Consider the following 26,587-nt stretch of genomic DNA (forward strand, 5'->3'; position numbering starts at 1 on the left):
TGTCCTGCAAAGCGAGATAAACGCGCTGCTTAGTTTTTATACATTTGTATTCCATTCATTTTTCTGCTGATTTTTCATGCACTGATATTTAATTATTATTTTTATTAATGAATACCTGTTTTTTCCCACCCAGTTGCATACCGTAATCTGGGCCAGAACCTGTGGGGGCCGCACAGGTACGGGTGTCTCTCAGGAATTCAGGTGCGCAGCGTGGTGTCGGGCCCCTGCGCCGCTCACAGCCTGCTCATCACCGCCGAGGGCAAGCTCTGGAGCTGGGGTGAGCAGCGGGACCAGGGGGGACACCCCCCCCCCCAAAAAAAAAAAACCCAACCCCAAAACCCTAGCGTGATGCTGGGAGGCTTCGTTCCAAAAAACAGCGATTTTGGGGGCGGGGGGGGGGGGACATCCCACACCCCAGGTCGCAATGAAAAAGGCCAGTTGGGACACGGCGACACGAAGCGGGTGGAAGCCCCGAAGCTCATCGAGGTGCTGGGGGGGCGAAGCCATCGTGCTGGCAGCCTGCGGCCGCAACCACACCCTGGCGCTCACAGGTATTGGTTCTCCCGCCTCGCTTTGGGGCAAATTGTCTGAAATCGGCCCGTTTTGCCCCCAAAACCCACCTTTTTTTTTTTTTTTTTTTTTTTTTGGTGTTGCAGAGAGCGGCTCGGTGTTCGCCTTCGGGGAGAACAAGATGGGGCAGCTGGGGCTGGGGAACCAGACGGACGCCGTGCCCAGCCCTACGCAGGTACCACGCTCCCTCTCCTCCTTTCCGAGCTTCCCCTTATTTTTTTGGGGGGGAAAACCAGCAGATTTGGGGGGGTTTCATTGAAAAAAAATCCCCAGCGGAGCCCAAACGCCTTGAGGAGGACGCACGAGCGTCCCTGGTTGCTGCTTCCTTTGCAGCGTCGGTGCAAATCAATGCAAGGAGGAATTGAGAATAAAACCCCAGATCTGTGGATTTTGGGGCGTTCCCCTGGGAAGTGAAGTTTTTTACTACTTTTTTTTTTTTAACTGAACCTTTTTTTTCTGCTCCTCCCCCAGATCATGTACAACGGGCAGCCCATCACCAAACTGGCGTGCGGGGCCGAGTTCAGCATGATCATGGATTGCAAAGGAAACCTCTACTCCTTTGGGTGCCCCGAGTACGGGCAGCTGGGTACGGTGCTGTTTTGGGGTGCTTTGCTCAAATTTTGCGCTATTGTGGGGTTGGGGGAAGACATTCCCTGCCTCAGTTTCCCCAGCCGGGCAACCGCAGCAAAAATAGCGGGGTGGGAGCTGCGACTAGCGAGAGGAGAGGGGATTTCTGCAGCTGGCTTGGAAAAAAGGGGGTGCAAGGCAGGGGGGACACCCCGCTTTCACCCCGGTGCTGGTCCGCAGGGCATAACTCGGACGGGAAGTTCATCGCCCGGGCGCAGCGCATCGAGTACGACTGCGAGCTGGTGCCGCGCCGCGTGGCCATCTTCATCGAGAAGACCAAAGATGGGCAGATCCTGCCCGTCCCCAACGTGGTGGTGCGGGACGTGGCGTGCGGGGCCAACCACACGGTACGCGCCAGTGTGTGCAGCGGGCGGTAACTGGGAGAGAGTTGCAGCGGGCAGTGCAGGGTACCGGCTTGCAGGGTGCATGTAGGGCTGAAGATTTGCAGCATGCATTTAAGGGTAGATGCTTGCAGGGTGCGTTTAGGGCTAGAGAGTTGCAGCATGCATTTAAGGGTAGATACTCGCAGCGTGCATGTGAGGATACAGACCTGCAGGGTGCACATAAGCGTTGAGATCTGCAGCGAGCGTTGTGGGGATAAAGTTTTGCAGCGTGTTAAGGAGGAAGAGTTGCAGCCTGCGTTTAAGGACAGAAATCTGCAGCGTGCTTATAAGCATAAATATTTGCAGCGTGCATTTAAGGATAAAGTTTTGCACCGTGCATGTAAGTATAGAGAGATTTGCAGCGTGCATTTTAGGATAGGGATTTGCAGTGCGCCCATAAGGATGCATACTTGCAGGAAGCATTTAAGGATTGAGATTTGCAGCCTGCATTTTAGAATAGAGATTTGCAGTGTGTATTTAAGGCTAAAGATTTGCAGCCTGTGTTTAAGGATTGAGGTTTCCAGCATGTGTTTAAGGGTGAGTTCTTGCAGCATGCATTTAAGGGCAGAAATTTGCAGCGTGCATATTAGGATAAATATTTGTAGTGTGCACTTAAGGGTCAAGAGTTGCAGCGTGCCTATAAGTGTAGAGATTTGCAGTGTGCATATCAGGGTAAATATTTGCAGTGTGTGTTTAAGGATAAATACTTGCAGCCTGCATGTAAGGACAGAGGTTTGCAGGGTGCATTTAAGGACAGAGTTTTGCAGCCTGCATGTAAGGCTAAATACTTGCAGCTTGCATGTAAGGACAGAGATTTGCAGGGTGCATTTAAGGACAGAGTTCTGCAGCCTGCATTTAAGGGTAAATATTTGCAGCATGCACGTGAGGACAGAGTTTTGCAGCCTGCATTTAGCGTTTGCACAGCCCTTTATGGCGGCTTTCCCCGCGCCGAGCTGGTTGGCTCTCGGCCGCTCACGGTTGCGCGGGGGAAACGTTTCTCCACTCCCAGCTCATCCTGGACTCGCAGAAGCGCGTTTTCTCTTGGGGCTTTGGGGGCTACGGGCGGCTGGGCCACGCCGAGCAGAAGGACGAGATGGTGCCTCGCTTGGTCAAGCTCTTCGACTTCCCCGGGCGCGGGGCGGCGCAGATCTACGCCGGCTACACGTGCTCCTTCGCCGTCAGCGAGATAGGTCGGGATCGGCGGCGGTTTAAAGCAAATCCGTCGCTATTTGGGGGGTTTTGGGGACGCTCGGGGGATGCCGTAGCTTGACCGGTGGTGTCGGGGCTTGCAGGCGGCTTGTTTTTTTGGGGGGCCACCAACACCTCTCGGGAGTCCACCATGTACCCCAAAATCGTGCAGGACCTCTGCGGCTGGAAAATCCGCAGCCTGGCCTGTGGGTAAGTCCAAGCTTCCCCCCACCCCGCCCCCAAATAAAACATCCCCATTTCCTGGTTTTTTGGGGTGCAGCTGCCTGCGAGGTGGTGGGGGGGTGGGGGGGGAGCATGGGGTCACCCTGCTTTGCTGCAGGAAGAGCAGCATCATCGTGGCGGCGGATGAGAGCACCATCAGCTGGGGCCCCTCGCCCACTTTCGGGGAGCTGGTAAGAAGAATTTACAGGGGGGACCCCCAACCCCTTGATACCCCAACCTCACCCCCCCCCCCCAGCCACTAGCAGGAGGGACTGGCTGCCTCCCAACCCCCCCCAGCATTGATTCCCTCCTTCCATGGGATGCACTTGGCAGGGCTACGGGGACCACAAGCCCAAATCTTCGACAGCCGCCCAAGAGGTGAAGACCCTGGATGGGATCTACACAGAGCAGGTGAGCAAGGGACACCTCCGCCCTTAAATAACTGCGGTGGCTGAGGCTGTACACAGCTCATCACACCCATGGGGCGCTGGAGGGAGGGTGTGTGGGACCCTCTGCCTTAAAGAACCGGTGGCTGAGGCTGTACACAGCTCATCACACCCATGGGGTGCTGGAGGGAGGGTGTGTGGGACCCTCTGCCTTAAAGAACCGGTGGCTGAGGCTGTACGCAGCTCATCACACCCATGGGGCGCTGGAGGGAGGGTGTGTGGGACCCTCTGCCTTAAAGAACCGGTGGCTGAGGCTGTACACAGCTCATCACACCCATAGGGCGCTGGAGGGAGGGTGTGTGGGACCCTCTGCCTTAAAGAACCGGTGGCTGAGGCTGTACACAGCTCATCACACCCATAGGGCGCTGGAGGGAGGGTGTGTGGGACCCTCTGCCTTAAAGAACCGGTGGCTGAGGCTGTACGCAGCTCATCACACCCATGGGGCGCTGGAGGGAGAGTGTGTGGGACCCTCTGCCTTAAAGAACTGGTGGCTGAGGCTGTACACAGCTCATCACACCCATGGGGCACTCAGACATGGTCCTGGCTAAAAGTAGCGGGGCGGGGGGGGGGGGAGCAGCAGGGAAGGAAGCACCTGACCCCGTGCCTCAGTTTCCCCGCCGTGCCCTCCCCGCAGGTGGCCATGGGCTACGCCACTCGCTGGTGATCGCCCGCGACGGGACCGACGACGAGAAGGAGAAGCTCCGCAAGCTGCCCGAGTACAACCCCCGCACCATCTGAGGGGGGGGGGGGGGGCGCCCCCCCCCTGCCTCCCCGCCACCACCGGGACTGGGATCCCCCCCTCCCCAAATCATCACACACACACATCCCCCCCCCCCCCCAGACCCCGCTTTTCCACGCCAGTTGCCGGTTTAACTCCCTGTTTGCCCGTTTCAACAGCCTCAGTGGGGGGGTGGGTATTTCCACGCCCCCCCCGACGGCTTTTGAGTTCCCAGCCGCCGCGGGATCCTTCGGCACATCCAGGCTTATTTGGGGGGGGGGGGGTGTTTCTTTTTAATTATTTTAATTTTATTTGCATTTTTTGCATCGCTTTGTATTCTTTCCCCTTTTCCCAGCCACAAATATCCCCGGGCTTGAGCTAAAATTGGGGACCTGAAGAGCAAATCGCCTCTTTTTCCCTCATATTCCAATTTTTATGGCATTTTTCCTAAATACCTCCCGTTTTAGGTGCTATAATTTGGGGGGGTTCCCCCCTACCCCCGTGCTCCAGCATCCCTTTTCCCGGAGGGATTCAGGAGACGGATGTCACCCCGAGGGCCAAACCCAGCCCCAGCAGCAGTTTGGGGTTCCCCTCGCCCACCCCAGGGAGAGCTCAGGTATGAAGAGGGGAGCCCCAAAGCACCGCGTAAGCTTTTTCTTGGAATTCATTCTTTTTTTTTTTTAATTAGTATTAATTATTTCCGCCTGGTATCGGCCCAAAGTCCTTCTTAACGACGCTGTGCACTGTGCTGGAGAAACGAGGTGCCTTTTCGAGCAGAGCCCGGCTCTGCCTCCGCGCAACCCGAGGGTGATGTTTTTATTTTTATTTTTTGCAATTTTTAGGGCTTGTTTGGAATTAACGCCGTTTGTTTTTAAAGTCCTTTCTCTCCCCGACGGGTCGCGCTGGGTGCTTGGGGGCGGCGTTTGCCGCGTTCGCGCCTGTTCGTGTAGTTTTGCGGTTAAAAAAACAAAGGGTTGGTTTGGGGTCGGGTTTTTTCATTTGCTTTTTGGGGGGCTATTTTTTGGGGGGTGTTACAATATCCAGGACAGGGAGAGGAGCTGGGTGGAAAAGCTGAACATTCCGATTTTTTGGCAATATTAGGTTTTTTGGGGCGGTGGCGCGACCAGATGCCGCAGCTCCAAGAAAACAGGGGGTGGAGAAATTGCCCCAAACCTCTTTTTACACCCCCCTCAAAAAAAAAGCATCATTTTGGTTCATCGTGCCCCACCAGCGGAATAATTGGAGCCTGATGAACCTCTCCCCTCCTCGGCCGCCCTGTCCCGGCTGCGGGCGAGCGGAGGAGGAGGCTGGAGGAGGAGAATCCCAAACCGCGAGGATCTCGGAGCAGCTCGGCCTTTAGCAGCGAGGGTCCTGGGTTAGTGCTGTGATTTGTCTTCTTCATGGGGTTTTTTTATATTTCTTGGAGTTAATGTTTAAATAAACGACGTTGTTGTGTAGCCCTGCGCTCCGCTCACCTTCCTCACCCGTATTTTTTCAGGTTTTAATGTAAATTAAATTAATTTAACCAAAGGGATGTGGGCGGGGGGTGCTTTTTCCTCCCCAAAAGCAAACCTGCGCCCGTCAGAGCGCACCGCCCTGCAGCCGACAGCGTCCTCCGTCCCAAAATATTCCCCCCCCCCCCCCCGATCTTTCTCGTCAATATTTTGCAGGCAGGGTGCAAACGCAGGGCCGCGCCTGCGTAGTGAGTGGTTTCGTGCGTGCACGCCCGGGTTTGTGCAGGCATGCGGGTGCTTTCTGCACGTGCACCCGTGGTTTTGCGCATGCAGGTGCGTGCGTTTTGTGTGTGTGTGTGTGTGTGGACATCTTTGCACGCGCCTGCAGGGTTTTGCACGTGCTCTTTGTGCGTGCAGGGCTTTGTGCGTCTCTGCGCGTGCGCGGGGACGCGCACGCTCGCTTTTCCGCATGCCTGTGAGGTGGGTTTGCACGCCCATGCGTTCTCTCTCGCCTGCCTGTCTTTGCGCACGCGTGCGTGCGCGGGTTTTGCGCGCGCGTGTGTGATCTTTTTTTTGCTTTTCTGGGTACGCGTGCACGCGGTTTGGTGCGCGTGCGTATCTGTGCGTGCACACACAGCTTCGCATGCGTGCGTTTCGGGGCATGCACATGGGTATTTTCGCGCATGTTTGCACGTGCATTGCTGCAGCAAGACGAGAGGACCGTATAACCCCACTCACCACTTCCCCCCCCCATTTAACCAATTTAATTGCTGTGCTGGGGGAGCAATGCTCTCTGCCGTCCCGCCACCAAGTGTCACCCAGAGAGCGGGAAAAAAAAACATCTTCCCTTTTCAAACAAAGCTTCACACCTTACGCCCAGCAAGAGGGAGGCCAGGAGAAAGCTGCAGCCCCTGTTTTATTTCCAGCGCAGGCCGATGGCCACCACCGCTGAAGGCACTTGGCAGGGGTGGGGAGAGGGGTTTGGGGAGGAGGAGGAGGAACAACGTTGGTGCTGAAGCCACTTCAGGGCACCATGTGCCACCATTTGAAGGCAAAGGGCTTCCGGCGGACGTTGGTGCCGCAGTGGACCTCCCCGGAGAGGACGTGGTAGGAGAAGAAGTCATCGATGAAGGTGCAGGTGAGGCCCAAGGGCTCCAGCAGCGCCCGCACCCGCTGCTCCAGGCAGCACTGCCCACCCACCACTGGTCCAAAGGGTTTGGGGATGCCCAGGTGTCTGCCCAGCACCAGCATGTTCACCTGCGGCATGGGGATGGTCGTGAGATTACAAAGCCCACCCCAAATTCACGCCCTGGGTGTCAGGGCGGGGGGAGGATGCCGGGTGTTACCATGTCAGGGAAGAAGGCTTCGGCGCCGGTGGCCACGTCGCCTCGGAAGAGCTGGGGGATGTCGATGATGTCCGGCTCGGCCAGGCCCAGCGCCCGCTTCAGGATGTCCCTGTTCCAGCTGATGCAGTTCTGGTGGGAGGGAGGGGAGCGGCGTCAGCGGTGGGGCTGGGAGGGGAGGGCGGGGTGGAGGGATGGAGAGAGGGATGGGTAGAGGGATAAAGGGATGGACGGACAGGTGGAGGGGTGGAGGAAGAGATGGGTGGATGGACAGAGGGACAAAGGGATGGACAGAGGGAGGGATGGGTGAAGGGACACAGGGATGGACAGAGGGAGGAATGGTGGAGGGTGGAAGGATGGACAGAGGGATGGACAGGGGGCCAAAGGGATGGACAGAAGGAGGGATGGGTGGATGGACACAGGGATGGACAGAGAGAGGAACAGGTACATGGATGGAGAGACAGTGGTGGAGGGATGGGTAGAGGGACAGAGGGATGAATGGAGAGATGGATGGACAGGGATGAGGGGAGGGTCAAAGGGAGGGAGAGCTGGGTAGATGGACAGAGGGACAAAGGGATGGGTGGATGGATGGAGGGACAGGGATGGCCAGGGAGGGATGGGTGGACAGATGGAGGGACAGAGCGGTGGAGGAACGGACAGAGGCAGAGGTAGACAGAGGGATGGGTGGGCAGCTGGAGGGGAGGACAAAGGGACGGGTGGGTGGGTGGAGGGAGGGATGGAAAGCAGCCCCCTGCTCCCTTTCCTCACCTGGACAAAGCCATTGAATTTCCGGAGACCTTCGTTAGCCAGAATCTCGTTTATCGTCGGCTTGGGCACCTTCCGCAGGCCTGCAGCACGGATAACTGGGCAGGAATTCTTCCCCCAACAATATTTTGGGCTGAGCCCCCTGGGTCTGAGCCAGGAGCTCCCCCATTTCAGGGGTCACCAGCAGTGAGCTCCAGCCCAACTCGGGAAATCCAATCTGTGCGGCTTTTTAATCAATTCTGCTTAATTCTGCCCCCCCCCCCCCTTGCCGCTGGCAGCACTTTCCAGCCGTGAGCTGGGGTGTGGGATGTCGTGCATTCACCTGCCCCACTGCAGTTTGCAGGAAAAAAGGGAAAATGAACCCACTGAGCCCCATGCTTCATCCTCATACCTTCAAACATCACCACCTCGCCGAACCCCTCCTCTTGCTTCTCCTTAAGGAGCTGGTAGCAGGCACTGGGGCTGGCTAGGAGCAGCCGAAAACCCTGAGGAAGGAGAAAGGGATGATTTTGGCAGAGGTGTAAAGGTTGCACCCCACTTTCTTCCTCCCCTGGGGCTCGTTACCTTCCGATCGGGCGCGGGGACGAAGCTGAGGAACTCATCTACGTGGCCGACGACGAGCCAGTCCGAAAACAGCTCCACCGGCGCCTGCACTTTTTGGGCGACGAGAAAATCCTTGACGGCTTTCGCCATCCGCCGACCACCAAACCTAGGGGGGACGCAAGGAGGGGGCTGCCATTTTGGGGTGCTCTGCTTCCAACCAACTTCAAACGATACATAAAAAAAATCCCTTTTTGTTTTTTTATTTTTATTTTTTCCTGTGGTCTGACCCCTCCCCGTCCTGCATCTCACCTGGGGAAGCTGCTGCCGATCAGGATGCGGCCCAAGGGGTACTCCTTGCCCCGCACTGTCACGGGGGGGCTCACCTCCAAATTACCAAAGGAATCAAGGCTGGAAGTACCCTCCGGTGCTTGCCGGGCCACGTAACCAAAATCGGGGCCCTGGATAGGGGGAAAAAAAAAAAGGCAATAATGGTTAAAAAAAAAAGCTGTAAACACCTAAAGAGCAGCACTCCCAAATCACCCTCCATGATGGCTCTTTCCTTCCCAAAAATAGAATTAAAAAAAATATATATATTCTGTTTTTTTACAGATTTGCAAAGCTTTATGCCTCGCTGGGCGAGGGAGGAGGAAGAGGTCAGGTACCAGGATGCGCTTGACCGGGAAATCCTTCAGCTCCCGATCCCGGGGCGAGTCGAAGACGACGGGGAAGGTCTTGTGGGGGGCTTGCACGTAGCCAAATTCGATCTCGTCCTGGAGAAGGGATGGAGAAGCTGGAGGGGAGCCCTCTGGCAGCTGGTGCAGCGAGGCTGGGGCTGAGCATCATCCTGCACCCACCTGGATCCAGCGGTCCTCGCGGTTCTCCAGCGGCGGGCAGACGGTGAGCGGGCACTTGGCTTTCTCGGCCAAGTCGCCCACAGCCGCCACAAAATCCTGGTTGTTTTCCACACTGGGAAAGAAAAACGGGATGTGGGGGCTGATCCAGCACCGGGCAGGATGCGACCGCTTACCCAGCACCCACCTGCAGACGAAAACCTCCAGCGGTGCTGCTGTGTTGGGGGTCATGATCCACGGCGCCACGCGGAAAACCACCGTGTCGGTGAAAATCGGAGTCTCCAGCGAATCCTGGGATGGCGGGGAGGCAGCGTTTGGGCTCTGCTCCCCCCCCCGTTACGGCTCACCCCAACCAGCCCCGTGGCCAGTACCTTCTCGGGGCTCTCCAGCAGTGTGACGTGGAGAGCCACCAGCCCCGAAAAGCTGGTGTCGGGGAAGGCGAGCCCCTCCACGTAGAAGACGCTCTCCTCCTGATGCCGGCTGGGTTTGACGGTGTAGGTGAGCTTCGAGCGCCCCAACACGTGCTGGTACTCCTCCAGCGCGACGCTGTCTGTGGGTGCAAGCACCGTGCAACCCCCTTCAACAGCAGCCCCCTTTTCTGCAGTGTTTTGGCTCTATTTTTTTGCTAAAAGCTTGCAAAAAAGGCGTATTGGATCCCACAGAGCACGCACTGAAGGGAGCATCAGATCAGCCCCCACCCACGGGATGTAGGTTGGATGGTGCAGAAGTGGTACCCGCTCTGCTGCAAGCATTTTGCTTGAAATCTGATAATTAGGGGTGTCTGTCCCCCCCCGCAAAGCCCAGCATCAGGCACTCACTGCCACCGTAGAAAACGCCGACTTTATCCGCGTCGCTGAAGTCCACGTGGAGGATGAGGCGGTGGCCGGTGAAGATGGTGCGGGGACCTCGGGTCCGCAGCACCATCTGTGACATGTCCTTCAGGTCTGGAGGGGGAAAGGGGTGTAAGAATACAAAATTGGGGGAGAAAAAAAAAAATAAATAGGAAAACGGGGGGTTCTTGCATGGGGGCTGTGCCGGTACCAGCGTAGGAGCGGATGGCGGTGTCGCGGTTATCCGGCGTCTCGGCTTTGGGATCGTCGCGGTCGCAGTTCACCAGCAGGATGGCCCCGTGTCCGTCGGGCCCCCACGTCCACAATGTCTGGGGTGGGGGATGATGAAGCAGGGCCGGGGGTGTCAGCCATCCCCCCCCCCCCATATCCCATGGTGGTCCCGGGGGGCTCCCACCCCCGCTTTATACCTTATCCTCCAGCGTCCTGCTCACCGCGCCGCTGCGGCTGGTGTCAGCATCCAGCGAGACCTCTGAAGGGAGAGGGATGCTGGAGGGGGGCACGTCCTCATGGTTTGGGGGTCCCCCCATGGTTTGGGGGTGTCCCTGCCCCTACTTACCCACGCAGGTGAGGTACAGCATGGTTCTGCCCACGGGCACCCCGCCGGCCTCCCCGAAATAGGAAATCCTGACCTGCAACAAGGAGCGGGTGCTCGCCACCGTGCAGAAAGGGGCCGGATCCTGCTGGCACCCCCAGCACCCACCTTTTCATCGCCCACGTCCTTGCTGACAGCGTCCATGGTCAGCAGCACCTCGGTGCCGGCGGCCAGGGGCCAGCGGCTCACGCTGGAGGGCAACTTGATGGTCTGCGTCTCGTGCACCACGTAGAGCTTCACGCCCGGCGTCCCCTGCACGTGGAAGGCGACGGCGTCTTTGGGTGCAGATCTGGGGGGGGGGGAAGTCTGGTGAGAGCCCCAAACACGGGGCATCACTGGAATAATGCGGTGTGCAGCCATCCGCAGGTGCTGCAAATCCTGCCACGTGCAAGAAACCTTGCCAAATGCAAGGAATCCTGCGACGTGCCATTGCAACAAATCCTGCGGCACGCAGCTGCAATAAATCCTTCGACCTGCAGTTTGCCATTGCAACAAGTCCTGCAATATAGAGTTGCCTCGAGTCCTTCAACACGCAACAAATCCTACAAAACGCGATTACAACGAATCCTGCAAAAGGCAATTGCAGCAAATCCCGTGGGAAGCGATTACAACAAATCCCGCTAGAGGCAACGGCGACAAATCCCGCAATGTTAATTGCAACAAACCTTGCAGTACGCGCCAAATCTTGCAATATCCAATTGCATCCAAGGAGGCAAAATGCAACCAGTCCTACCATGTGAAACGGCACTAAATCCTGCAATGTTCTTTGCAATAAACCCCGCAACGTGCACCGAATCGTGCAACATTCCATTGCCACGAAGCCTGCAAAATGCAACGAGTCCTACAAAACGCAATTGCAACTAATCCTGCAATATTCCATCACAGCAAAACCCTGGAGCTATTTGGTTTGGGGTTTGGGTTTGGGTTTTTTTGCATGGGGCTTCCCAAATATTTGCATCTCACCCCACAGCAGCGCCGGCAGCGAGCCCTGACTGGTTGCATCCCCTTGAGAGCTAAGTGAAGCTGCAACAGTCAGGCAGGCTGCAGCTCGCATTGCTCTGCCCCAGTGCAAGAGGCCACGGGCGATGGGCCAAGGAGCACAAATCCTGACCTGTGAGGAGGGAAGCACAGATCCATCCCCTGGGCAGAGGGGAAAAAAAACCCCACCCCAGGGCCATCAGGAGAGGATGGGATGCTGTCAGCTGCAATGGTGCAGTGGGTTTGGATGCAGTAAGGAAAATAAAACCCCGAGCTGCTGCTTGAGCTGGGCTTTAAGGAAGCAAAAAGCAAAACCCGCTGCTGAAAAGCACTTGAACTTGGGCTGGGGCCAGCAAAGCAGCTACAACACCCGGTGCCGAGAGGTGACGCCCCGGCCAGCAGCGCCGCAGTGGCTTCGCTCTCCGCATTCCACCGAAACAGGGAAATATTTCCATTTTGCAGGAGGGCACAGAAACCGCAGGCCAGGACGTGAACCTCAGCCTGCGGCATCGCTTAAAGCTCCCCGGGGGGGGGGGGGGGGCTTTTTTACACCCCAAAACCTGCAAAAGCCCCCTTGGAGGGGTCACCGCCTGGCTGCTGCATCACAATTTGGAGCATCCCCTTCCGCCCGGGGCTCAGCGTCACCTGAGAAAACCACCCCAAGCAGCAGCATCACCCCCCACCCCACCCTGGGTTATTTTTATTGGCTTAATTAATGGGATAAAGGGAAAAAAAAGGCAGATTTTATTTTTTTTCCCCCAGTGTCATGGCCGCTTACCCGCAGACATCCAGGGAGAGCTCGGTGCCCAGCACGCAGACGGTGCTGGTGGGACGCTGGGTAGACAGCTGGACGCGGCGCTGCTGGGCCATGCTGGCAGGCCCCTGGGGCACCCTTGGGTGCTGTGATGGGTGGCACGAGGGGATTTATAAAGCCTGGCTGCTGGGAGGGGATTAACCAAAGCCCAGCTTAATCCCACCTCCGGGCTGGGTGTGCGTGGTGCACCGGCCGTGCTTCCCGGTGGTGGAGTGTGAGTCAGTGCGGGGGGGAAAAAGCACCCCAGGACACCCACGGGTTTGGGTTTTTTATTTCTAGGAAGCTCAAGGGTGTTTCTTTTTCCCCCCCCTCTCAGCACAAAGAGACGCTGATGTGACAGGCCACCCTTAAACCCACGCCGTAAAATATTCAGCGTGACATCGGAGCCGAGCTGGGGACGTGCCAGCGCTGGGCTCGGAGGAGCTCTGTTTCTCCTAAAGGGTTTTATATATCTAGCTGGAAAAATTGCCTTTATTTGTTAGTTTAGGGGGGGTTGAAGTTGCAAACCGGGTGCTCGCCCTATCCCCTGGGTGCTGCATGGGCTGGGGGGTCAGTGTGTCACCTGCGGTGGGGACAGCAGACCCCGCCTCAGCTTTAATCGTCTTTGTTTTAATTAAATCCTCGTCTTGGCGTGGGAGAGCCCTTTGCCGATGCAGCTGTCCCCCCCACCAACTCCCTGCGGGGTCATGCGCCGCTGGAATTTAATATCGCTCCTCGGGGCCAGGGAAACTCAGCAGAGCTGTAACCGTGGGGGAAAAAAAGGGGTTTCTGGGGTTAGAAATCCTCCTTTTGGTAAAAAAAAAAAGGGGGTGTCAAGTGGGATGCGTGACCCTTTTGGGGATCGTCTCCCCCCAGCTCTCCAGCACCGCTTGCAAACATGGCATCGCAGCAGTTTGCACTGGAGGCGTAGCTATGCTTTTACACCTTAAAAAGGACTGCTAGAAAAGCAAATTGCCCCAAAAAAGTGGGTTTAGCCCCATAACAGCTCCTGGGGTTGCCCAGGGCTAAGTGCTGCCTGAGGCAGGGGACTGGTTTCGGTTCCTGATGCTGGTTCCTGCTGGGTAAGGGCAGCGCAGGCAGAAGACAACGTGCGAGCTTGGCATTGGGAAATGCTGCGCTTCGCTTGTGATGAAAAGAGGGAGGGAAGGAGCGGCCGGGGTGGCTGCAAAGGGAAACGGAAATTTTCTCGTTGGGGAAGGTGTAAAATGAGGAGGGGGCTCTGCCTCCACACCATGCCGGGGTGAAAAACCCATCTCCCCAGCGGGAGGTAGTTTTTTGGCTGATATTGGGAATTTTGGGGGGCATTATCAGCTGCAAACCTGGGATAAGGGACTGTAAGACCCTTTAGCAGTGGGATGGGGTGTCAGACCCCCAAGGCAGCCTCCTCACCTGCTGCCTCGCATGCTCCACGTTGTCCCCACCCCGTAAAACCACTGTTCCCATAACAGACCCACGTGCTTATAAAATAATAAAAAAAAGGTTTCAAGTTTCAATTGATATTTTGAACCCAACAGCAAAGGAAGAAAGGTCGGGAGATGGGGAAGACCTGCGCCCTCAGTGTTAATGCAGCTTTATTGGCAAAACCCTTTATTTTGATGCATCTTCTGATGCACCCAATGCACCTTCCTCCCCTGGTTACAGGACCCGAGCCTGTCCCTGGGTGCTTCAGGGCACCATGTGCCACCATTTGAAGGCAAAGGGCTTCCGGCGGACGTTGGTGCCGCAGTGGATGTCACCAGAGAGCATGTGGTAGGAGAAGAAATCATCGATGAAGGTGCAGGTGAGGCCCAGGGGCTCCAGCAGCGCCCGCACCCGCTCCTCCAGGCAGCACTGCCCACCCACCACTGGTCCAAAGGGTTTGGGGATGCCCAGGTGTCTGCCCAGCACCAGCATGTTCACCTGCGGCCAGACCGAAAAAAATCAGTGTTTTCTACCCAAAAGGTGTGTTTGCATCAGGTGTGGATGGAAAAAGAGGGGTCGGAGTGGAGGAGGGGTCAGAGGGGAGGAGGTGCCGGGGGTCTCACCATGTCCGGGAAGAGGGCATCTGCGCGGGAGCCCTTGAGGACGAAGAGCTGGGGGATGTCGATGATGTCCTGCTCATTCAGGCCCAGCTCCTGCTTCAGGACGTTGCGGTTCCAGTCGATGCAGTGCTGCGGAGAGAGGGGACCTGGAATTGCCACCCCAGGCCATCCTGGGCCCCCACATCCCACACACGGACCCCTGTGTGGCCCCATTGCATCCTGCCTGGATCCTCTCCTGCCCCATTGCATCCCACCCCATCCTTCTGAGCAGCCTCTTGAACCCACCCCCAACCCGAGCAACCTCTTTGTCCTTTGGTTTTGACACCTCTGCAGTCACTTGGGGCATCTCCCGGCAGGACAATGGGCTTGGGGTGACCCAGCACCCAAGGGTGCCAGGCTCCTTCGTGGCTGCTCTTCTTGCCCGCCTGCTTTCACCCGAATCCATGGCTGCAAAGACCCACCTGGACGTGCTTGTTGTCGGCCTTCAACGACTCGTCCGCCAGGATCTCGTTGATGCTTCTCCTCTCGGTGCCTTTCAGCCCTGCGTGGGGGTGGGAGCAGACCAGTAAGGGACACCGGTAAGCGATGCCGGTGGTCCCCACCACGCCGCAGGGGTGCCCTCGCCCGTTCCCTCACCGACAAACTGTGTGGCTTCGCCGTGGCCTTGGCTCTGCTTCTCCTTGAAGAGCTTGTAGCAGGCGTTGGGGCTGGCCAAGAGGAGCCGGAAACCCTGTGGGGGAGAGCCCGGGGGTCACGCTTTGCTGTTGGTGGGGTATTTTATCACACCATCCTGCTGAGCAACACCGTGCTGACCCCAAACCCAGCCCCACGCAGGGGGCACGGGATGCCACCCAGGGACTCGCTGTTTTCCAGGAAGCCACCCTAAAAGAAGGTGCGTTACCCAGCCCCCACGGGGAGGACAGGCAACAGCAAAAAGAGTTTGGTTGTTTTTTTTTTTTGCATGAGAAGACTCCACGTGGAGGAGGGAGGGTGGCTCTGGGGACGGGTACCTTCCTGTCAAAAGCAGGGACAAAGGTGAGGAATTCATCCACGTGGCCCACGTTCAGCCACTCCGAGTAAATCTCCACCGGCGCCTGCACTTTCTGGGCGTAAAGAAAATCCCTGACCACCTTGGACATCCGCCGGCCGGAGGACCTGGGGAGCAGAGAGAGGAGGAGAAAGCGGGTGGTCATCGCACCCCTCCCCAAGATTTACCCCCATCCTTCCCCCAAACACCATGCCAAGGGGAGAAGATGCATCTGCACATCCCATTTTGATGGGAAACACCAGGGAGAGGCTGGAAATAGTCCAAGCAATCTATATCTATATCTTTATTATATATATACATACACCTAGAGATTATATATTAATATATCTATATTATATAGGACTATAGATATATTATACCTTAGTATCTCTGTTTTATATATTGTATCTATATTCTATATTAATACATACTTATATTAATACATACCTAGGTCAAATATTCATATATAAATATTAATATATATTAACATATACCTATATTAATATATATCTAGGCCATACATATCTATAGGCAATGGTGCATTACATCCCACGTTCCGCTTGGGCACCTTCAGCTTTAATTTCCCCCATCCTCGTGAACCTTAAATCACTCCTTATGCAGCACTTTTTTGCGGGGGTGAAGTTTTCTTAGACAGCAGCAGGCTGGGAAAACATTAATTAAACTTCTGGTAATAAGGGATAATTACGGTCCCGGCGAGGCTGGGAAAATGCTATTTACTCGCTGCTGTAACTGAAGCGAGCTTCCCAGCTTCCAGAGGGGCTGGGGTCGGGGCATCCCGTTTGTTATCCCGGATCAAACCCCATCTGGATTCGTCTCCGTTGTTATTTCTCTGCGAAAATAACCTCCTTTGTGGAGGATTTTGCAGGGCGCTGTTGTTCCCTCAGGGCTGCCTAGCACTGCCTGCCCAGAGCAAAACAATTTCCAGTTATTCAGGATTTTACCCTTTCCTGGATTCCCCTGCTTTTCCTTTTAATAGGAGGGAAACAAAATAGCCTGGATGTTTACAGCATTGTGGGATCAGAGCAAAAGCACCAGTGGTTTGGGATGGGAGTGAAAAATCGGAGCAGTGGCAGGACTTTCTAAGGGATGAAGGAATAACCATGCGGTTTGCACTTTGAATTTGCGATTTGATGGCTCCAAATTCCTATTTCGACGGGAACCAGCTCCAAATTTCCACTCCAAAGGGTGCAACGCATTCTCATGGAAGGGTTTTGGTGCTTCCTTACATCCCAGAGGGAGGGCTCGAGCTCCCCCGCATCTCACCAAGGCAGGGGGCTGCCAATCAGGATCCGGCCCAGGGGATACTCCTTCCCTCGCACCGTCACTGGTGGGCTGACGTCCAGGTTGCCGAAGGAATCGAGGCTGGAGATGGCTTTCCCGGGGGGCTCACGGGTCACGTAGCCAAAATCAGGGCCCTGGGGAAGAGGGGAGCGGTGATGGGGAACCCCAGGCAGGGGATTTTGGGGGAAGAAAGGAGAGTTGGCAATGCAACGACGCACCAGGATCTTTTTAAAAGCAAAATCTTTCAAGCCTCTGTTCCTGGGCGAGTCGAAGACAACGGGGAAGGTCTTGTGTGGCGCTTCCACGTAGCCGAACTCCAGCTCATCCTGTTGTGGGAAGAAAAAGAAGAGGAGGAGGAAGGCTCCCGGCACGGTGATAGCCATCTTGTCGATGTGTGTGGCGAGGGTGGAGCAGCAAATGGGGCAAACCTGGGAAAGCCCGGCTGTTGCCCAGGGACGCAGCCGCCTTGCTCTCCCAAGGGGTGACACCCCACCCAGCGCCGTGGCGCCTGGCACGGGTCACTCCCCGGGGAAGTAACGTGGAGCCACAACTGGCAGGGAAGCAGGGCAGGGAGGGCAGGGCTTGGGCATGCTGTGGGGAGCACTCGGCACATCCAGCCGGCACACACCGCGTCCTCCTCGCAATGCCCCAGGGGGTCCCTTGCAGCGGGGACCCTCTTGCGAATGTCCCGTAGGGTCCCTCCTGCAGTGGGGACCCCATTGCAAAACCCCATGGGGGCCCTTTTGCAGTGTCCCCTGGGGTCCCTCTGGCAATGGTGTCCTCATTGCAAAGCCCCACAAGGTCCTTCTTGCAATGTGACCCCTCTTGCAATGTCCTGTTGGGTCCCTCTTTTAGTGAAGACCCTCTTATAAAGGCCCATGGGGTCCCTTTTGCAATGGGGTCCCCTTGCAATGCCACAGGGCCTCTCTTGCGATGTCCCGTGGGGTCTCTCTTGCAATGGGGTACCTCTCACAACGACCTATTGGGTCCCTGGACATCCCTCTCTGTGCTGGGTGCCACCGCCAGCATCATCCCCCCATGCTTTAGTTCACGGTTGCCTGGTTTGCCTCTTCGCATCTAGGTGCTTCCCCAAGCAACTCAGCGAGTCCCTCCCAGGGGTGTCTGGAAAGGGGGGTGACACCCTACATGCCCTAGGAACCTGTAAGGGACCAGGACAGCGGTGTATTACAAGCATCGATTGATGACCTGGATCCAACGGTCGCTGCGGGTTTCCAACTCTGAGCAGATGGTCAGCTTGCAGTTGGCTTTCTTCAGCAGGGCCCGGAGCCCTTCCAGAAAGACTTCGTTGGAGTCTGAGCCCCACTGGATGCTGGAGGGAGAGGAAGGAGCAAACATTGCAAGGAAGGATCATGAGAAGCTCCCCCAACCTCAACCGTGCAGCCCATTCCTACATGTGCTGGGTAATAGTCCTGCATGAGGTTAGACCCTGGAGAGGGTCCTCCAGCCTTTCTCCTTGGGGTTGCAACGAGGGCAGCAGTGCCAGGGGGCTCCCTACCCAAATATTGCTTCCAGTATAGCATGCATAAAGACTGGCTCGCCCTATAGCTGCTATGTAGCAAAGAAGGGTCAAAAGCTTCTCCTTGGCGAGTCCCCCCAAGGAAGAAGAGCAGTGGGTTGATGTCCCTCCTACCTGCAGACAAAAACCTCGATAGGCTGCTGGGTGTTGGGCGTCATTATCCAGGGGGCCACACGGAAAACCACCGTATCCGTGAAAATCGGTGTGCCCAGCGAATTCTGTGAGGGGCAAAAATGCCAGGGAGCAGCAGTCAAAAACCCCACTGTTGAGGAACTTTGCAGGGGACGGGGCAAACCCCACGTACCTCATGGGGGACCTCCAGCAAGCTGGCACTGAAGGAAACCAAGCCAGAGAAGCCCAGGTCAGGGAATGCCAACCCTTCAACGTAGAAGGTGTTTTCTCCACTGCCGACATGGTCCAGCACGTAGGAGAACTTGTCCGGCCCCAACACGGGTTTGTACTGGGGCTGTGAGTCACTTCCTGGAGAAACACCGAAATACCCAACCCAAGATGGGGTGACCAACCTGTCCACCAAGCTGGAAGGAGGCACCAGCAAGGAGGTGGCTGATGCCAGCATGGTTTGTAGAGGTGTGCCTCCTCTTCTCTGGGGAACATACTTGATGTTCCTCGTACGAAGAGGACTCTATACCCTCAGGTCCAACCCTTTCAAGGTGCATGGCTCGAGTTAAGCATCTAATGATATCCTTCCCTGACCTGATTTTCTGCGGGGAGCTGCTGGGGTGTTCAAAGGCAAAATGCACTGCCCAACAAGATGGGCTGCTTTGGTGGCTGGGTCATCGCCCATGCCAAAAAGGCGCCGGGAGCCACGTGAGGGTTATCCACCCCGTGGGAATGATAAAATTTCAGCAACCTCGCTGAGAAAAGCCTTTTTTTGGAATCCTTTTCCCCTTAGTTTTTTCCCATATAATCCCACTGTCTAGAATAGCAGAGGAGCTTTGGGGATAAAAGAGTGTTTCCAGCAGTTGGAGGTGCCCAGCCCTCAGCCATGGTCAACAAAAAAAATAGGGTTCACCCACCTCGGGGTCAGGTATGGATATCTGGGAAGGAAGGAAGGAATAAATACTCACGGATAGCGTGGAAAACCCGCACTTTATCTGCATCTGACTCTGGGACATGCAGGACCACCTGGTACTCAGCAAAGATAGCGCTGGGACCTTGAGTCCGCAGCAGCATGACGGACATGTCTTGAAGGTCTACAGTGCGGAAAAAGGTGGAGACAGGGGATGTAGAGAGAGGGGATGGGGGTGTCACAAGTAGGAGACACCCCAGTGAGCTCTTTTTTGTCCCCTCGTGCTGCAGCTGACACCCTACCTGCAGCGGTCCATATCTCCGCCTGATCGCTGTCCGTCCCCGCCACACCAGGGCTGTCCCGGTCACAGTTGACCAGCAGCACAGCACCTTGCCCATCTGGACCCCACGTCCACTTGGCCTGGAGGAGAAGCACCCAAAGGGGACGTGAGCAAGATTTCCCCCATCCCAGCCTCATCCCGGACTGAGGAAAACCCCATCGCCCCGGCCATGCTTGGAGGACAACCCACCACACGCAGTCAAGGCTGGTGGGGAGAGAGCAGTGATGCTTTCAAGCCACAAAATTTCCTAACCTCAGCTTCTAGCAGGGCCAGCAAAGACTATGTCAAACAGCTCTTGTCCTCTAACAAGTCAGAAAGTATCTGCCAGACCTCATCTGGACAACACTACGCCATTTCTAGAAATACATCTCACCCCGATGTACAATTTGCGTTGCTGATCAGGCTGCAGCTAATTACCTGGGCGTAAGTGCTTGGACATATGCAGATTTGTTGCCAAAGGGGTAAATCTCTTGCTGTTTGCAAAATTTGCAGCTGACTCATTTAGTGGCATGTTTCAAGTCCAAAAGTAAAAAAAAAAAAAAAAGAAAGAAGAGTATTTCCTCCTATATCATCCTTGGGGATGGACCAGAGAGGCAGGAGATTTTGGCACAGAATAAGAAAATAAAGGGTCTTCCTCCTCAATTAGTAGGTTCAGAATTTGCCATGTTATTTTCTCTAATTCCAGACACCAGTGACACCACCCAAGTCCCTTTCCCTCCTGGAGATTTTCAGAGAAGAGCCTGCAAACGGCTGCACGCTGCGTTGACCCTCCGTACATTGCCTACAGCAAAACTTCTCATTACCTTGTCCTTCCCTTTGCTCTTCACTCTGCCATTACGGTTCAAGTCTACGTCCAGGGATATATCTGAAACATCAAGAAAGACAAGCATGCCACCTGGCAGGGCAACGAGCTCTTGGTGGCTTTTTGGGCTTGTCCTTGACATGAGTCACCCAACACCAACCCCACCTTCACACCCCAAAGCTGCTGCAGACCCAACATCTCCAACGAAATGCCAATAGAAAAGCCAACCCAATGGCTTTCTTATGTCTTTCCCCCTTCAGTCTTCAGCTATCTTCTCCCGTCTTGGTTCCCCCAGCAGGGACGTACCCACTTCATGGTATATCTTGTGTTTTCACCAATTTCATATCGACTGTAGTGTTTTTCATGAAGCTGAAACATGGTGGAGGCATGAAAGTGTTTTCACCATGGGTGAGTGGACACCTAAATAATTACTAGGCTTGATGCAAGGCTGGAGGAGGTCTTTCCCTTACAGAGCAGTTCTTGGCCTAAATCTCTGCTTGTGCTACAATAGAGCAGGGGTTTACCAGCGACCTCATCTAAACCCTACCTAAATCTGTATTTGACCTATCTTAATACAGAAACTCCTCCAAATGGGATAAATGGTGTGTGGAAAACACACACGCTGAAGCAGAGATCGTCCTTCTTCCTGCAGAGAGGAGGACACGGAGAAGCTGGAAACGAAGCTCTAAATCTAAGCAAGCAAAGAGCATTTGTAAGGCAAAAGCCCTGCAGACAGCGGTCATCCCAGATGGCTCCAGCAGAGACCATCAGTCATGGGATGTGAGAAACCATCAACCTTTCAGGTGCAATTTTGGGAGGCATATGCATTACTTAAGGACACAGGCCTGACTGTCATGTGAACGCTTTAGAAAATCCCAAATTTAGGATAATTAATCCATCCAAGTGGAAGGCTCTGCATCCAGACTGGTTGTCTAGACTCCCTTTGTAGTCAGCAGAGGAAAATAGGCATTTCAAGGGAATGATTCATCTCATCCTAAACTTCTAAAATAGGTCAGACAACTACACTTGGGTGCCTATTCCTCTCCACTAGCTGCAACGGAGGTTGAGGAGGGGGACGCCAGCCAAAGTTGGGTGAGATGGTCTCCTTTGGATCCTCTTCCGCCAACGCAATGGTCTTGGCAAGCAGAGGAGGATGCTTGATGTGTGCATTGGGTGGGGACACGGCCCAGCCTGTGTCTTTTTTGCACCATATAAGGCAGCATAATAATGTTTTAATTGTTTCCCTCTTGCTTGTCAGCATCAGTCAACACCCAAAATTTCATAGCACGCTGCAGATGGGCAGCCCGCGCCCCCCACTTAACTCCCATCCCATGAACCCAACTAGATCTTGGCATCAGAAAGGGTTGGCCGGGTTTGAACAAGCGTTGCTGTAATACCTACCTACGCAGGTGAGATACAACCAAGCCACCGAAAGCTCATTGCCTTCCCGTCCATAGTACGAAATCTTAACCTGCGAAGACATCACCGGATCACGGTGCAAGTCCCATGTCCCGTCATGCTGAGTAGGTCTTTCCACTCATTGGGTTGACCAACCAACCCTATACTATGAGTTCTTGGAAGGTTCATCCAAGCCATTCTCCAGTAATCACAATTCAGTGGAACAATTTCTGCCTGCTTCAGCACAAAAACAGGCATGAAAAAAGCCAAGGTTGTCATATTTGGCTGCCTGGCATGGAGTTTCTGGTGTCAGCTTTTGCAAGCACTGCTACTTCGTCTTTAGGGCACAAAATATTACTTCCTTCTCCTTCTTTAGTTTCATTTTTCGTAACTACACAATTCTGTTTAAGTTTTCTCCATGAAAATTAATCTGATGACAGCACTACTTAGAAATGCTTGAGCCTGCCCATAATCCTCCCTTCTCTCCTAGGAGGTTTGACTTATTTTTCCAGTTTCAGTGCATAAAAAGCAACTAACCTTATTGTCATTGACGGTTCTGCTGGTGACATCAACGGTCACTACAACCTCTATATCGGGATCCAGGGGCCATCTGGAGTTAATCATGGGTTTTGTCATGGGGCTGTGGATGATGTGGACTGTAACCGCGGAGGTGGCATGGACATCAAATGACGTGGCACCTTTTGGGGTAGATCTGAAACAGAGAGCAGCGTTGGATTGTAGACTAAGTTGTCCCTCCTGTTCCCCTCTGTGGAGCCAAATATTTGAACCTGGAATTAAAATCCAGCCTTAACTGGGTGCAAAGGACTCAGAAACCATCTTCGGGTGATGAAATGCGTCGCCTGAATTTTATATGTATTATCTCTGTGGCAGTGTTGAGCAAGCAGAGCTCCCGCTGGAGCCTCAGCACGTCCGTCCGTGGTTAAGCCTAGATTGTGAATCGCTGAAGTCTGAGCATCCAACCTCCCTTCACAGCAGCAAGAAAACCCCAAAAATTTCAGCATCCAGGGACAAAACCCCAACAAAAAGCCAGGACAAGTTTTGATGTCAACCATCTGGGGAGATGGTTACCACAGAACCATATCCTGACCTGAGAGATGCCCAAACTGGAGTAGAGCCTGAATCCGAGCATGGAGAACCTGCACCCCACCTGCATGACATCCCTCGCCTTTGAAGTGCTGCCGACCTGCTCATTACAGCCCCAGCTCCTCTATCCCAGGAGCATGAGTCCTCTGACCTGTCTGCCATCGGGAGCCAGCGTCCCCAGTGGCATGTGAAAAGGGACAGGGGGGTAAATTCCAACAGCGAGAACAACAACAAAAGAATACAGAAGAGATTTATTCCCGGTGCTGCTCTTGGCATGGCATCCCTGGTGCCTGCAGCAGCTTGTAAGGGGAGATTAAAGCGTCATCTCGTTTGCCACCCCTCGTGTTTAACGTTGTACAACATCGTAAATCCACCTGCACGCTGTTGCACATCGTGACTTCTCAAATTTGGGTCTATTTGCCCTGATTTTACAGCCCTCACACCTCAGCATCACCACCAGGTTCTCACAATGCTCCATTTTCTGCTCCAAAGCAGCCCAAACCACAGTCAAAGATTGGTGCATCAATCACCCAAGTTCCACCTGGCCAGCGCTCTCCGGGAAAAAAATGATCCCCTTTTTTTTAGCTGAAAGAGCATCTGCCATCTTCTTTTTTGGACTAAAGCTCAAATTTGCTACTGAGGAGCCAAATCAGCCCATTTGGGGGCTTCGGCACCATGTTTAAATGGGACTGGGCTTGCTTTGTGTCCAAATCCAGGAAAAAAAAATTGCAAAGAATAGGTTTTATATACTCTTATCTGGCTGAGAAGAAAAATAATACTTTTTTAAAGTGGCTAAAGCTCAATTCAAAGCCTTTTGAGGGGGACAACAGCATGTCTTGGCCCAGCTCCAACACACAACCCCAATAATTGCCCCAGATGCGATGCCGACTGGCTTGTCCTGTATTCTCTATCATTATAAATGTGATTTATTAAATAATGACAAGGTAACAGCAGGATAAATACAGCCTCGTATCTGGCTAATAAAGCAACCCTCATATTTAATGCTGGAAAAAAAAATCTCTTTTTGTGAAATCGTCCGTGCAAACCCACTGGTGGATTTTTTCTGCCTGAGCCACACGTATTCTTTACCCCATTTTAGCTCTGGCCAAGTTGCTCGTCTTGAATTGCTCTTGCCTAATGTTTTCACAGCCAGAAATAGATCCCGCTTAGCCGGGGTGTGCATGGGCTTTGCCTGCAAATCATCGTGGCTCGGCTACGCTTCGACGCCTCACGTTTGCCGGAGCCGACGTCCCTCCTTTGGGTGCAGCTCCCCATGGGACATCACCCCCTAAAACAGACCCAGCAGGACGTGTTCCCCGTGCATCAAACTAGCTTGCCAAATCCTTGGATGAACTCATCATGTGGGCTCAAAACGAGCTTTGATTTCCCCCCCCAGCACCCATTTCTCCTCCAAATAAAGAGCAAAATCTCCACTGGGCTCCCCCAAAACCCATCAGCCCTGTGGAAAACAATGGGGATACCCCAATCCCAAGCCTTACCGGCGCATATCGAGGAAGACCTCAGCACCCAACACGCAGACGCTGTAGCTGGCATGGCTGGTGGACATCTGCACGACGTGACGTTGGGGCATGGTGTGCCAGGGACGGCGGCTGCATGTGAAGGAAGCTGCTGCCTGGCTTTGTAGGTAAACCAGCACGACTGGATTAAAAGGCAGGGGAATTTAACTCCTCCTTCCCTCGATGACGGGGTTTAGCCAGGGGACCCTGCCGTCTCCACCTCCGCCACCCAGTAAGCTGCCGCCCCACTCGGGGAGATGGAAGTGATAAGGAAGCCCCCAGGGGGAGAAAGGCAGCTCCGGGGAGGGAGCACGAGGCAAAGGGGCAGGATGGGGTGGGTGACACCCAGCCCTGCCTTGGGATGCTCGGCAGTGAGCTCTTTCGGAGCTTATTCTCACCTTTTTATTCCCTCAGAGCTCCATATAAGGACTCCAAAGCTTAATGCATTAAACATTGCAACTCCCTCTGTTGTACAACGTGGTTGTTTAGGGTTATTACAATATACGGTATCATTAAAATAAAGCATTTTCTTTAAAACAACCCAAATTTTCCACCTAGCCTTTCTGCAGGTGAGTCACGGCCTCGGCTACCCCATTAGGGCAATGCCTGAATAAAGCCTAACAAAAGGAAATGTTTGTTCAGGTCGGTCCTTCCCATCATAACAACTCCCGAGGAGCGCGACGGGCAGAAACGGGTGCAGGGAAAACTGGTTATTTGGCAGGCAGGGAAGGGGAAAAACAAACAAACAACAACAAAACAACACGAGGCTTTCAGTGGAAATTAAAAGTTCTCGGTGTTTTGCTTGGACTTTGAGTTTCGGGGGAACTGGGGTTTTTTTGGGACAGGCAGGAAAGCTCCCATGGGAAACATCCCCATCACTGGAAGATGTCATCTACTGGAGATAGCCATCTCTTTCCGGGCCATCCCAGGAGGTTTTGCCTGCCTGTGAAGAGGGAAACCCGGTGAGATTAATCTTGCTGAAGCCAGGAAGGAGGCAGCAGCTAAGACGGAGGAAAAAAGGCAGCACGGGGATGGAGAGCGCACCGACAGCCCCGTTGTCACAAGGTTCGTCCTCGTAACAAGGGGGACATGGGGCCTGGCGGTCACATTAGTGATGCAATGGGCAGGAGAGGGTTGGAGCCAGGAGAAACGCAGTTTTGTGAGCGACAGGACCCCTTCCAAGCCCAAAAGGTCAAAGTAGGCTCAGCAGAGCTAGAAGGACCTGTCCCCACCACTGCACCGAGCCGCACGTCCTCAGCTAGAGGAGCAGCAACCTGCACGCACCTTCCCCTGCAAGATCAAACCAGGTGCTTTAAACATCTCCCAGCCAGTCTACATTAAAGGGCTCCTTGTGACTTTAATTGCAGCAGAATAAAAACAACAGCACCGTGTCTCGTACACGAGAACTGCTTTAATAAGATCGTGGGAGCCTGCCAGGGTGGCCAGGATGCTCAAGTGGGGAACACCAGTGACATTTCCAGGCTCTCCAGAACCTCACCTTGCTTGAGATTTTAGATAAAACTCCGTTCCCCAAAACCCAGCACAAGTCAAACTCCTGATATTTATAAACTCGCGAATTTTGTTGGTTCTTGAGCCCTCCCCGGGTGCACAAAACTTCACGCACCTCTAAAACCCCTCCAGCTGGGGCAAAGAGGAGCCAGCATGGAAGGTGAGGAGCTCACTGCATCCTCTGAGGAAGAGTCTGACCGCAGCAGCACCTCTACCGAAGAGAGCTGCAAGTTGGATTTCCCACTCGTGGCTGCTGGTCACACTGGCTTGGACTGGGCACGGTGCTGAGCTCGCCGCCTGCTGTGATTTTAGTGTCGCATCCTGCTTGGCTGGTTTGAGCCCTGTGCCGGACAGGGAACACACCTTAATCCCCATGGGGTCAGGCTTGTATGGTCTGTAATCTGGAGGGAGGCGGAAGACGGTGGTTTCAGGCTCCCAACGAGGGCTTCAGCAGAGGGTTTAGGAGCACATGCTTCTCCAAACCCACCTGGGATCACACCCATCCAGAAAGGATGGGGACACGGTGCCGAAACCTCATCTTCATTTTGGGTTTGGGGTTTTTTTTCCTCAGCAAGTTTAGTCACGGCACATTTTGAGCCGCCACGGTCACTGCGGACGCTCACTCAAGCCCAAAACACCCAGTCTTCATTGGGTG

General features: G+C 54.5%; 3 protein-coding genes across 3 annotated transcripts in view; 1 reads left to right on the top strand and 2 right to left on the bottom strand.

The window, feature by feature from the left end:
* Positions 1-4,174, top strand: part of RCC2 (regulator of chromosome condensation 2) — a 7,346-nt gene extending 3,172 nt beyond the window's left edge. Inside the window, 12 exon segments of the mRNA XM_086476327.1 lie at positions 134-277; positions 419-492; positions 494-551; positions 657-745; positions 1,042-1,156; positions 1,378-1,544; positions 2,590-2,770; positions 2,873-2,978; positions 3,109-3,181; positions 3,324-3,401; positions 4,071-4,083; positions 4,086-4,174. Coding sequence (XP_086332453.1) covers positions 134-277; positions 419-492; positions 494-551; positions 657-745; positions 1,042-1,156; positions 1,378-1,544; positions 2,590-2,770; positions 2,873-2,978; positions 3,109-3,181; positions 3,324-3,401; positions 4,071-4,083; positions 4,086-4,174 — 1,187 coding nt within the window.
* Positions 4,175-6,631: 2,457 nt separating this feature from the next.
* On the bottom strand, positions 6,632-12,518 carry LOC104339740 (protein-arginine deiminase type-3). Its single transcript, XM_086476083.1, has 17 exons — positions 12,509-12,518; positions 12,310-12,433; positions 10,662-10,842; positions 10,518-10,590; positions 10,369-10,430; positions 10,152-10,269; positions 9,929-10,054; positions 9,482-9,660; positions 9,298-9,401; positions 9,114-9,225; positions 8,922-9,029; positions 8,569-8,717; positions 8,281-8,425; positions 8,108-8,201; positions 7,720-7,799; positions 6,955-7,083; positions 6,632-6,865 (listed from the first exon to the last, which is right to left on the bottom strand). The coding sequence occupies exons 2-17, from the start codon at positions 12,399-12,401 to the stop codon at positions 6,632-6,634; spliced, it is 1,986 nt and encodes a 661-aa protein (XP_086332209.1). The 5' UTR covers positions 12,402-12,433; positions 12,509-12,518.
* Positions 12,519-14,010: 1,492 nt separating this feature from the next.
* On the bottom strand, positions 14,011-24,497 carry LOC104348783 (protein-arginine deiminase type-1). Its single transcript, XM_086476089.1, has 16 exons — positions 24,406-24,497; positions 22,340-22,514; positions 21,806-21,875; positions 20,406-20,467; positions 19,565-19,682; positions 19,321-19,446; positions 18,537-18,712; positions 18,347-18,450; positions 17,902-18,025; positions 16,914-17,021; positions 16,678-16,829; positions 15,377-15,521; positions 15,003-15,096; positions 14,828-14,907; positions 14,370-14,495; positions 14,011-14,244 (listed from the first exon to the last, which is right to left on the bottom strand). Exons 1-16 carry the CDS (start codon positions 24,495-24,497, stop codon positions 14,011-14,013), a joined length of 1,986 nt encoding a protein of 661 aa, XP_086332215.1.
* Positions 24,498-26,587: the final 2,090 nt, after the last annotated feature.

The sequence above is a fragment of the Leptosomus discolor genome, chromosome 20, assembly GCF_034619465.1.
Source record: "Leptosomus discolor isolate bLepDis1 chromosome 20, bLepDis1.hap2, whole genome shotgun sequence".
In the NCBI taxonomy this organism is placed as follows: domain Eukaryota; kingdom Metazoa; phylum Chordata; class Aves; order Leptosomiformes; family Leptosomidae; genus Leptosomus; species Leptosomus discolor.